The 12,631-nt window shown below is 33.8% G+C and overlaps 1 protein-coding gene across 1 annotated transcript in view; it reads left to right on the forward strand.

The window, feature by feature from the left end:
* The first annotated feature begins 4,077 nt into the window (after positions 1-4,077).
* The window catches only part of ednrbb (endothelin receptor type Bb), a 10,939-nt gene continuing 2,385 nt past the window's right edge, over positions 4,078-12,631 (forward strand). The window contains exons 1-7 of the mRNA XM_016520862.1: positions 4,078-4,113; positions 5,737-6,108; positions 6,185-6,297; positions 7,708-7,912; positions 10,848-10,988; positions 11,890-12,023; positions 12,140-12,248. Of these exons, the coding sequence (XP_016376348.1) occupies positions 4,078-4,113; positions 5,737-6,108; positions 6,185-6,297; positions 7,708-7,912; positions 10,848-10,988; positions 11,890-12,023; positions 12,140-12,248 (1,110 nt within the window). The remainder of the gene's footprint in view (positions 4,114-5,736; positions 6,109-6,184; positions 6,298-7,707; positions 7,913-10,847; positions 10,989-11,889; positions 12,024-12,139; positions 12,249-12,631) is intronic.

Genomic DNA, 12,631 nt, shown 5'->3' on the forward strand with positions numbered 1-12,631 from the left:
TATTATTATGTCACTGCAATTAGTTAATTAATTAGATAAGTAGGATTTAGGAACATTGTTTGTGTGTCTGAATGTTTTAATAAATGAGGCCCAGGTTTGTCTGGATGTTTTTTCTGTTATGTTTTGTAGTTTTGTTAGTGATTTATGAGCACGAGGGTGTCACATAACCAGTCCACATTGATTTATGACTAATTTAACTAGTTTCTACCCAGTAACAGATGAATTTGCACCAAAATCCTGAGAAGTTTTATTGAATGCATGGCCTTTGGCATCAACAACAAAACATCCTTGAAGTGTTTCTTCCTTTTAAAACTCGAAAACTCTAGTTATTCTGCTCTTCCAGCTCTGCATAATTATATGCTTAGTTGCATTGTATTGTTTGCATTTCTCGTTGTTGTTTCTCACAGATCGGCGCTGTGTTTCGGTGTCGTGACCCGTGAGTGCAGCAGCGCTGATGTACAGGACGGATGGGATAAATCCATTAGGATGATAGCATGTTGATTGGCCCCTGGAGGTAAAGATGGCTGGCTTATTTGGCTGTCTGTGCTTGTCCTTCATTACAATGGAGATGAATTCACCAGGTCCCACTAAGCAGATTATGACAGCGACATTTCCAGAAGGGAAGCTAATTATGATAACGGACGGACTCGAACTCGCCTACCTTAACACTTCACTGAATCCAACCACAAATCCAATGCACAAACCATTAAAGCCATGCATGCCTGTGCACATCACATCTGATGTAGGTCGCATCGTAATATGCGACCTTTGATTATAACTCTGTTTTTTGAATATTCAGCCTATGATTATAATTGCATAATTATGATATTCATCCTCTGAAGGTGACGCTTTTCTGACGCTGCGTGGGTTTTGTGTTCGGTCCGGTCTCAAAGGCCTCATTATTACAGTAGGGAGGATGAAGATGAGCTTCAGGAGCTCTTTTGTTTCATGAATCGGCGGCTCGGCGAGGGAACCTCGACTTGAAGTGAATTTGCTCACTGCGTGATTGAGCGTATTATGAAAAGATACGAAATGTTCCTGAGCTGGCGAGGTTGTGACAAAAGATGAGCGATTTGGATGAAATCTCATTAGCACGTCTTTTCTCTGAGAGAACGAGGGAGAATCGTGGAGCGAGTTTGTGCAGATGGCATCTTAACCGTGGAGATGGGAAAATGTGGTTTGTGGGTAAAAGTGAGAGTTTGTAGAAGTGCTTACATTTCCACGGTGTGCATTCCTCCTTGAAAATAAAAGAGATTTTTGTAACAAAAAAAAAAAATTAAGGATTTATCACAGAACTTCCTAACTTCTAATTGCTGCACCTTTAGTGTTTCAGCTCATGTTCACTAGCTGCTCATTAAATGCACGATTGATTTGAATGTTCCTGTCTGGCAAAATATACAGTATCCACATCAATCCTTGTGGTCTACTAAAGCATTTTATTTTATTTTATTACTTTTTATTTTATTTTATTGTTTTGTTTAGCTTATTTAGCTAAATTTAATTATTTAATATTTCTTATTTTGTTTTGTTTTGTTATTTTAATTTAATTTAATTTAATTTAATTTTTTATTTTATTTTATTTTATTATGTTGTGTTATTTTAATGTAATTTTAATTTAGTATAAATATTTTATTTAATGTAATGTAATGTAATGTAATTTGATTTGATTTGATTTGATGAAACTGCTTTTACAGATAATTCCCCAAAGACCTGGAACTCCAAACTTTCACTTTTCCCCCCACTTTTTTTTTATATATATAAATCATCATTAAATCAAAATTGATTTTTTTGGAGAAATTATTTTTTTTTATATATATATAAACATTGTTATTATTTATTATGAATGAAATGGAAAAAATAACAACACAATATTGTTATTATTTATAATGGATGAATGAAATTAATAAAATAAATATATAAATAAATAGCACCCCAAATATTGCTATTATTTATAATGAATGAATGAATGAATGAAATAAAAATAAATTGCTTGTATTCCTCATCGCTTTGGATAAAAGCAACTGCTAAATGAATAAAACGTAATTAAATAAGTATTTTCATTATGTTCAATCAAAATAATGAACCTCTGAAACAACTTTTCCTTTCAGCTGATGTCATCCGTCCCTCCTCCAATCATGTGACTCCATTCCGGTAGGTGACGCCCACTTTTCATGAAAACATGAAAACCTTCATGAAACCTTCTCTACATTGCTGTCAATGATTAGTCCGTTTCACTTAGAAATGAGTCGCATTACACGAGTAAAACGGCTTGTACGGTATTTCAGGTTAAATTGTGAATCTAATTGTCCTTTGCAAATAAATGTCTGTACAGGGCTTTGGTCAATAGCTCTGCACAAAGGGCTCATGAAGGAAGGCAAATCCTTACAAATGAATGGATTAGGACTCTTTAATTGGCCGGCTGGAAGTGAGCAGCGGAGTTTGGCTTTTCCAAATGAAACGCTGCTTGTTTTCACGTCTCATTCTCCTGTATCTCTTTAGACTCGCTCAAGGAGATGGTTTTTTATTGGTGCTGCTTGAGAGTATGTGTGTTTGGATGTGTTTACAGTCCTGTACATGATTTACGGTATCGCCGGGTTCAACCTGCTCCTTACGCTTCGGCTCTGCCCTTGAATGAAAGGAACAGTTCAATCAAAAATTAAAATGAAAATCAATTACACGCCCACATGTCCTTCCAAACCTGGCTTATTGTCTTTCTTCTGTGAGAAACACAACTCTTTCTTGCATATAAGACAAAAAAAGTAATCCATATTATTTTATATTTATATTTTTTTAGTTTTTATTTATATATTTGATTATTTTTTGATTATTATATTTTCCATTTTATTTTAAAGTTTTAGTTATTTTGTTGTGTTTTTGTCATTTTATTATGTTATTAGGATTATTTTATTTTTATTTTTTTTACAAAATGTCTTTATAGTTTTTATTAATTTTATTTAATGCAAGGCAATTTTATTTATATAGCACATTTCATACACAATGTTAATTTAAACTGCTTTACATAAAAAAAGATTTAAAATAATCCAATCACAATAAAAGCAAAGAATACATTTTTTTTAATTTGTTGTTTTATTGGATCAGGTTAAATTAAATGAAAATGAGAAATGTTGCCTTGGCAAATAGCTTATTTTTAATTTTAATTTTATTTAATTTTATTATGTTTCGTTTTAATTTTAGATTGTCAGTGTTCATTTAAATTTTAGTTTACGTTTAATAAATTTTTTGTGCTTTTGTCATTTTATTAGTTATTGTTTTTTTTCTATTTCTATTTATTTTTATTTTAGTAATTTTAAAACTTATTTTATTTCATTTGCAACATTTCTAATTTTTATTTAAGTTTTTAAAGTTTAAGTCTAACATAAATTGAAATCTAATTTTTATATTTTATTTTTATTTCTTAGCTTTATTTCAGTTAACAAAAATAATTTTTAATAGTTTTAGTTAATAATAACACCAGTATAAATCGCAAATAAAAAATATATAAATATTTTATTTTCTTTCAGCTTTATTTCGATTAACAAAAAATATTTTAATAGTTTGTTAATGGCAACAACAACAACAGTAGATAATGTATTGTCAGTTACTTTTTTTGTGTAAAATTAAAGTTTTTTTCCTGTTTGATGTAAGGAGTTCTGATATAGTGTGATCAGTCACATGACATTTACGGCTCAGTTGATTGGCTCAAAATAATGTGTCTTGAACTGTGTATCCAAAAGCAAAGATGGCGGCATGTTTAAATAATAATGCAAAATACAATTTTTAATGCAAGGTAAGAAATATTTGTTACAGTAATTTTCCCTATTCAGTCTTCATTAGTGTGCCAAAAGTCACTGGGTTTGGGCCAAGGAATAAAAACAAGACTAGAAAACTAACAGAAGCTCTAAATGAAGGTCCCTGAGAAGACCATTAAAGCTACAGAATCTAGCAGCAGCAGTCTGAGCCTGATGTGAGTGTTTGTTTGGGATGATGACTGATGCTGTAGTCAGTTCACCCGCACAGCTGTCCGCCTGCCTGCTGCGCTTCATCTATTCCCGCTCCGTCTGAGCTGGGCTGGTTGTCATGGCGATGACCCTGTCATCACGTCCCTTCACCTGGGTAAACTAGTGAGTCAGGAGCAGCTCTGCTGGAGAACGAGAGACAAAAGACAACAGATGGAGCTACTCCTCCGACAATAACACAGCAGAAATCACCCGGGCATTCAGATACAGGCATAATCTGTGCAGATAGATAGATAGATGGATGGATGGATGGATGGATGGATGGATAGTTGGTTAGATGTTAGATTGATTTAGATATGGATGGATGGAGATATAGATTAATGGAAGGATGGATAGATGGATGGAGATATGGACTGATAGATGGATTGATGGATAGAGATATAGACTTATGGATGGATGGATAAATAGTTGGATAGATAGATTGATATAGAGATGGATGGATAAATAGTTGGACAGATAGATTGATGTAGAAATGGATGGATGGAGATATGATTAATAGATGGACAGATGGATCTATAGATTGATATGGATGGAGATATAGATGGACAGATGGATAGTTGGCTAGATGGTTAAATAGATTGATGTAGATATAGATGGATGGATGGAGATATAGACTGATAGATGTATGATGGATGGATAAATAGTTGGATAGATAGATTGATATAGAGATGGATGGATGGATGGATGGATAAATAGTTGGATAGATAGATTGATATAGAGATGGATGGATGGATGGATGGATAAATAGTTGGATAGATAGATATAGAGATGGATGGATGGATGGATGGATAAATAGTTGGATAGATAGATTGATATAGAGATGGATGGATAAATAGTTGGACAGATAGATTGATGTAGAAATGGATGGATGGAGATATGATTAATAGATGGACAGATGGATCTATAGATTGATATGGATGGAGATATAGATGGACAGATGGATAGTTGGCTAGATGGTTAAATAGACTGATGTAGATATAGATGGATGGATGGAGATATAGACTGATAGATGTATGATGGATGGATAAATAATTGGATAGATTGATATAGAGATGGATGGATGGATGGATGGATGGATAAATAGTTGGATAGATAGATTGATATAGAGATGGATGGATGGATGGATAAATAGTTGGATAGATAGATTGATATAGAGATTGATGGATGGATGGATGGATGGATAAATAGTTGGATAGATAGATAGATATAGAGATGGATGGATAAATAGTTGAATAGTTAGATGGATAGACAGATTGATGTAGAGATGGATGGATGGGTATAAAGATAGATAGATAGATAGATAGATAGATAGCGAACAGTCCTTGCATTCATCTCATTCATGTGTCTGTGAGTGGATTCTGGCGGAGATCCAGTGAACATCTGGAAGGACATTGATACGTCAGGAGAAATGAGCAGCAATGATGTGTGTGTGAATGTGCTGCATGCACACGCCGTCACAGACTCTAGATTACAGTGGAAACTCCGTGTCGTGACCCGCAGGCATCTGAATGACATACTGAATCTGAGATCCTGCCAAGACGCGTGATTTATGTGCTGCAGTACCTGCTTGTAAAAGAGCCGTGACTGAACTCTAGCTTATATATACACACCTAACTCACACCTTCAACACACAAAGAGCTGCAGGTAAGACATTAGGAGTGGATCTGTCTAATATCTCATGCAAAACTTTTGAAATGACACTCTTTCTGATTTCTCTCAGTCTTTTCACATGGAGGGGCCCGTCATTGTCCTGCTATTGCTGTGTTTTAATAGTTCACTCGGGTTCATTAGTGCTCAGACAACAGATAAACCTCCTGATGATGCAAAGAATATCTCATGGAAACCACTGAACGCCACAGCAAACAAAACCCCGATGTGTTCTGGACCAGCACGGATCAAAGACGCCTTCAAATACATCAACAGCATTGTCTCATGTTTCGTATTCCTGTTCGGGATGGTTGGAAACCTGACTCTCCTGAGAATAATCAAAGAACACAAATGCATGAGAAATGGACCCTATATTCTCATCGGCAGTCTGGCTTTAGGCGACATTTTGCACATCTTGATTGGCATACCCATCAATGTTTATAAGGTAACTTTGCTGAATTGTTATGTGCATTGAAAACACTCAAAATAGGATGATATAAATCATTTGTTGTGTTTTGCAGCTCCTGGCGGTGGACTGGCCTTTTGGTGTCCTGCTCTGTAAACTGGTGCCGTTTATTCAGAAAACCTCCGTTGGGATAACGGTACTGAGCCTGTGCGCTCTGAGCATAGACAGGTAAGAGTGTTTAGTTTAGATATGTTTACTTTATACAGCCATGTTTGGAACATTGGGGGGACAAAACAATTTGATAGATTTTTTGAGTTGTGGGGGAGATGCTGTTACAAATGTAACGGTCCTTTTATTTAAAGGAACTAAAGAGAATTTAAAAGGAATAAAGAAAAAGAAAGATAGTCTACATAATTATATGACTAAATGGCTCTGTTAAAGTTTATTGTCTCTCACATTCAAATATAGGCTATTTTCTATGAAAGCCAATTTCTATAGAAGCTCGTTTCCACCATGGAATAAAAAAAATAAAGGTAATTGCGACTTTTTATATCACAGTTCTGACTTTTTTTCTCGCAATTGCAAGTTTACATCTTATTCCAGTTCTAACTTTTATTCTCAGAATTGCAAGAAAAAAGTCTGAATTGTAAGATAAAAAGTCACAATTGCCTTTATATATATATATATATATTTCTCATGAAATTTTTCATATATATATATACATTTTTTATTCTGTGGCAGAAATGTATGGAAGCCCGTTTCTACCACAGAATAATAAATAAATGAATGAATGAATGAATGAATGAATTAATTAATTAATGTAATTGCAAGTTTTTATCTCGCAATTGACTTTTTTCTTGATTTAAAAAAAATGTCAGAATTCTGACCCAGAATTCTGATTTTCTCACAATTCTGAGTTTATATCTCACATTTCTGTCTTTTTTTTCTCTGAAATGTAAGTTTACATCTCGCAGTTCTGTTTTTATGCCACAAAATAAAAAACTAAAAAGGTAATTGCGAGTTTACATCTCACCGTTCAGACTTTTCTTCTCAGAATTGCATGTTTATATCTCACAATTTTACGTTTATACCTTGTAATTCTGAGATTCTCCAAAAAATCTCAGAATTGCAAGAAAAAAAGTCTGAATTGTGAGATTCAAGAAAAAGTTGCAATTACTGTAATTAATTAATTCTTCATTTTTTTCCTCCATGGTAGAAGCAAGATTCTATAATTTTCAATTCGAAACTTCGAAATTTGACCAAAAAACTACTGAATATTACTTATATTTCTGTCATAAAACAGCTGTCAAATATTAATTGTTTAGCTACTTAGATCTTATCTTACACTTTTACCATTAAAACTGAAGTGCCACGCTGGAATTCGTGCTAGTCTTCTGTGAACGAAAGCCACCTTTTCCGCCTCCTTTGATTTGATTGGCCATCTCAAATATTTTGACATTGATGAGCGCTGTTAGGCCGCTGAAGTAGACCAGCTTATTAAATTATGAAAACATTTTGTAAACCTAACAACATAGAGAGCAGTGCATAATGGAGTGCAGCAGAGCTGCATCAATGGGATCAAATAATGTCCTTATCTGATTATTTAAAACTAAAGGAGAAATGTTTGTTGTTCTGAAGGTACAGAGTCGTTGCATCCAGGAGTCGTATCAAAGGTCTTGGTTTTCCCAAATGGACTGCTATCAAACTGTCTTTAATATGGACAATATCAACATTGCTGGCTGTTCCGGAGGCCGTCGCGTTTGATTTGATTACGATGGATTACAGAGGCGAGCATCTGCGGATATGCCTCCTTCATCCTGTACAATCCACTACATTCATGCAGGTAAACTGAAAAATACTGCAACAAAAGACTAGAGGAATATACGGAGGCCCCTTAGGGGACATGTGATGGGAGGAAAAATGCTTTTTGCATTCCCCCAAGAAACTTTGGGCCAGAATTACTAAACAAGGCAATTTAGCGCAATCCCATAAAAGCGGCGATGGGAGTGTAAAGTTCTGCAGATGATTTACTGACAATGCACGAATTAAAGAACACAAAGGCAGCCAGATCATTTCCATAATGATTACAATCAAAGAGCAGCACAAGTTAGCGTAGGGTCCCAAACGTTCCCGTGAGAAACTTTGTGTTCACTCATAAAACTCTGCACTTACTTGCAAAACTTTTATCACTTGTAAAACTTTTGCGTTTTCTCGTTAAAGTATTAGGTTCCCAAGAAACTTTGTGTTTACTTGTAAAACTTTTGCGTTCTCTCACAAAACATTTTTGTTCTCTCACAAAACATTTGTGTTCTCTCACAAAACATTTGTGTTCTCTCACAAAACTATAGCGTTCCTCCAAGAAACTTTGTGTTCGCTTGTAAATCTTTGCATTTGCTCATGATACTTTGTTTCCTCATAATATTTTCACATTCTCTCGCAAAAGTATAAGGATCCCTGAGAAATTTTGCGTTCGCTCGTAAAACTTTGCATTCACTTGTAAAAACTTTTGCGCTCTCGCGATAAAGTATTATGTTCCCAAGAAACTTTGCGTTTACTTGGAAAACTTGTGTTCTCTTGCTAAAGTATTACGCTCAACCAAGAAACTTTGCATTTGCTCGCAATACTTTGTTTGCTCATAAAACTTTCACGTTCTCAGCAAAAGTATTACGTTCCCGAGAAACTTTGCATTTATTTGTAAACTTTTGTGTACTTCTGCAAAAGTATTGCGTTCCTTGAGAAACTTTGCGTTTACTTGTAAAACATTTGTGTTCTCTTGCAAAAGCTTTACATTCCCCTGAGAAACTGTTCTTTTGCTAAAGTATTACGGTCTCCCGAGAAACTTTACGTTCTCTCACAAACACTTGCATTATCTCGCAAAACTATAGCATTCCTTCGATAAACTTTGTTTGCTCACAAAACTTTGCATTTGTTCACGAAACTTTGCATTTGCTCGTAAAACTTGTGTGTGCTCTCGCCAAAGTATTACGTTCCTGAGAAACTTTGTGTTTACTTGTAAAACTTTAGCATTCTCTCACTAAAGTATAATGTTCCCCCGAGAAACTTTACATTCTCTCACAAAACTATATATTTCCTCCAATGTGTCGCTCACAAAGCTTTGCATATGCTTGGGAAACTTTGTTTTCGTTTGTAAAACTTTGTGGTTGTGTTCTCTCGCTAAAGTATTGCATTCTCCCGAGAAACTGTACGTTCTCTCACAAAACACTTGCATTATCTCGCAAAACTATAGCATTCCTTCAATAAAATTTGTTTGCTCACAAAACTTTGCATTTGTTTGCAAAACTTTGCATTCGCTCGTAAAACGTTTGTGTGCTCTCGCTAAAGTATTATGTTCCTTGAGAAGCTTTGCATTTACTTGTAAAACCTTTGCATTCTCTCACTAAAGTATAATGTTCCCCCGAGAAACTTTACATTCTCTCACAAAACTATATCGTTCCTCCACTGTTCGCTCACAAAACTTTGCATATGCTTGGGAAACTTTGTTTTCGTTTGTAAAACTTTGTGTTTGTGTTCTCTCGCTAAAGTATTGCATTCTCCCGGGAAACTTTACGTTCTCTCGCAAAACACTTGCATTATCTTGCAAAACTATTGCATTCCTTCGATAAAATTTGTTTGCTCACAAAACTTTGCATTTGTTTGCGAAACTTTGCATTTGCTCGTAAAACGTCTGTGTGCTCTCGCTAAAGTATTACGTTCTTTGAGAAGCTTTGCATTTACTTGTAAAACCTTTGCATTCTCTCACTAAAGTATAATGTTCCCCCGAGAAACTTTACATTCTCTTGCAAAACTATATATTTCCTCCAATGTTCGCTCACAAAACTTTGCATATGTTTGGGAAACTTTGTTTTCGTTTGTAAAACTTTGTGTTTGTGTTCTCTCGCTAAAGTATTGCATTCTCCCGAGAAACTTTACGTTCTCTCACAAAACACTTGCATTATCTCGCAAAACTATAGCGTTCCTCCAATGTTCGCTCACAAAACTTTGCATTTGCTTGTAAACTTTGCATTAACTCACGATATTTTGCGTCTGCTTGTAAAACTTTTGCATTCTCTCGATAAAGTATTATGTTCCCCCGAGAAACTTTGCATTCTCTTATGTTCAAAAGTATTACTGTCTCTGAGAAACTTTGTGTTCACTTGGAAAACTGGGAGGAAAAACTATATTTAGGTGGTTTTGCAAGCAAAAGCAAAATTTTTCAGGGGAACGCAGAAGTTTTTGTGAGGGAACACAACAGCATTGAAATACAATTTTTCCTCCCATCTAATTTTTATTTCACCATCACCACGTCCCTTTAGTTGCTCTGTAATAATATGTTATAGGAATATTTCACCAAAAAATGAACTTTATATACCCAGCAGGAGAATTTCTGAAGGACTTTCACACAGCTCTTTTCTGTAGAACAATTTCGGGAAATATTCCCCTTTTTGTGTTCCTCAAAGAATGGATTTGAAGTGAATAAATAACAACAATTACCATTTTTGGGTCCACTGTTTCTTTAACTGTAGTCAGAGATACTACATGCAATAAAATCATCAATACAAATAATCAAGCCATGCATATTGCATGTCATTGAAAGTAATAATTCCCTATGATGTCTGTCAGGAACTTTTGATATAGACGGCAGTGGCTGCAGTGAAAGTCTGATTTCCTCATCAAATAGCTCCTGGTTTGAGCTCAGATCCGCTCGAGAGTCTAATGATGACATACTTCCTTTGAAATAATGTCAAGTTCATCAGGAACTCTCTTTTTTCTCGTTCTAGTTTTGTAAAATGGCCAAAGACTGGTGGCTCTTTGGGTTTTATTTCATCGTGCCGTTGGCGTGCACCGCTGTCTTTTACTCGCTGATGACTTGGAGGATCTTAAGCGGAAGCGTTAAGAAGTTGGACAAACACATAAAGCAGGTAAATCTGGACCTGGGATTTGGAAAGCTGTTCCAGTTCATCTGAATCACATAATACCATCATACAAACAAAACTGACTCAAGGGATTATAAGATATCTGATATTCACTAACCATAGAGACACTGCTGTCTGTCAGCCAATGTAATATATTAATATGAGTTATATACTGTACAGTAGTATTAGTTATACAGTATATACAGTAGTATTTATTAATATTTTCTTTTAAAAAAATTTAGGTTTTGTGGTTTTCATTTTATTTTTATTTTAAGTTTTTTAGTATTTTTTTGTGCTTTCCTCATTTTTATTAGTTTTTTTATATTTATATTTTTATATTTCTATTTACCTTTATTTTATTTCAGTTTTAGTTTCAGTAATTTTAGTACTTCAACTTATTATATTTCAGTTCAGTTCAACATTTCTAAATTTCAAGTTTAAATCCAGCATAAATTTTAAACTCATATATATATATATATATATATATATATGTGTATATATATATCATCTTTATTTCAATTAACAAAAATTATTTTTTTTATAGTTTCATAGTGTGTTAATAATAATAACACTGGTATAAATTGGAAAAAAAAAAAAAATATATATATATATGTATATGTATTTTATTATATATTATTTATTTCAATTTTAAATAGTTTTAATTAACAACAACAATGGTATAAATCACCAAATAAATCAAATATATTATTTATTTTGATTTTAAATAGTTTTAGTTTTAGTTAACAATAAAAACACTGGTATAAATCACAAAAAAAAAAAAAATCTATTTTATTTTATTTATTTAGATTTTAAGCCGTTTTAGTTAACAATAACAACACTGATACTGTAGAAGACAAATATAATTTGACTGATCAGTATGTGATGAATCCTCTCTTCTGACCGACAGAGACATGAAGTGGCCTGGACGGTTTTCTGTCTGGTTCTTGTGTTTGCAATTTGCTGGTTTCCTCTTCACCTCAGCAGGATCCTCAAGTTAACCATCTATGATGAACACGATCCCAACAGATGCAAATTACTGAGGTAAGACTCGTTATTAATATTATAATACATGCATATACATAAACACATATGAGCTCTATGTATGTAAACTAGTGAACTGCCTTATAAGTGATATCACATCTCTTTTGATGTTTTAGCACGTTTCTTGTTCTCGACTACATCGGCCTCAACATGGCGTCTGTGAACTCGTGCATCAACCCAATGGCTCTGTATGTGGTCAGCAAAAGATTCAAAAACTACTTCAAGGTAACATGTGTTTCTCACTTCCTTGTTGCTGTTCCACATGTCACTTTACTTTCTCAAGTATTTCTGTAATATTTGTTTCTCAATATTTTATTAAAGTGCATATTCCGAAGCATTTGGCACTGTAGCTCTTCTTCATAGCTGTATGTTTAGCTAATGCTAATGCTGCTGTTCATGACACTTTTCAAGACAGTTAAATAAATCAGTGTTTATTGCTGTCAGTCAATTTAGTTCAATTATGTTAAATGTTTTATTATCATTATTATTATTTTAAAAATATATATATTTAGATATTTATATAATATATTTTATATTTGAATATATATTTAAATATATAAATAAATACATTTATAAATATATAATAAATTGTGTGTATACTGTATATA

The sequence above is a fragment of the Sinocyclocheilus rhinocerous genome, unplaced genomic scaffold, assembly GCF_001515625.1.
Source record: "Sinocyclocheilus rhinocerous isolate Xijiao unplaced genomic scaffold, SAMN03320098_v1.1 scaffold2254, whole genome shotgun sequence".
NCBI lineage: Eukaryota > Metazoa > Chordata > Actinopteri > Cypriniformes > Cyprinidae > Sinocyclocheilus > Sinocyclocheilus rhinocerous.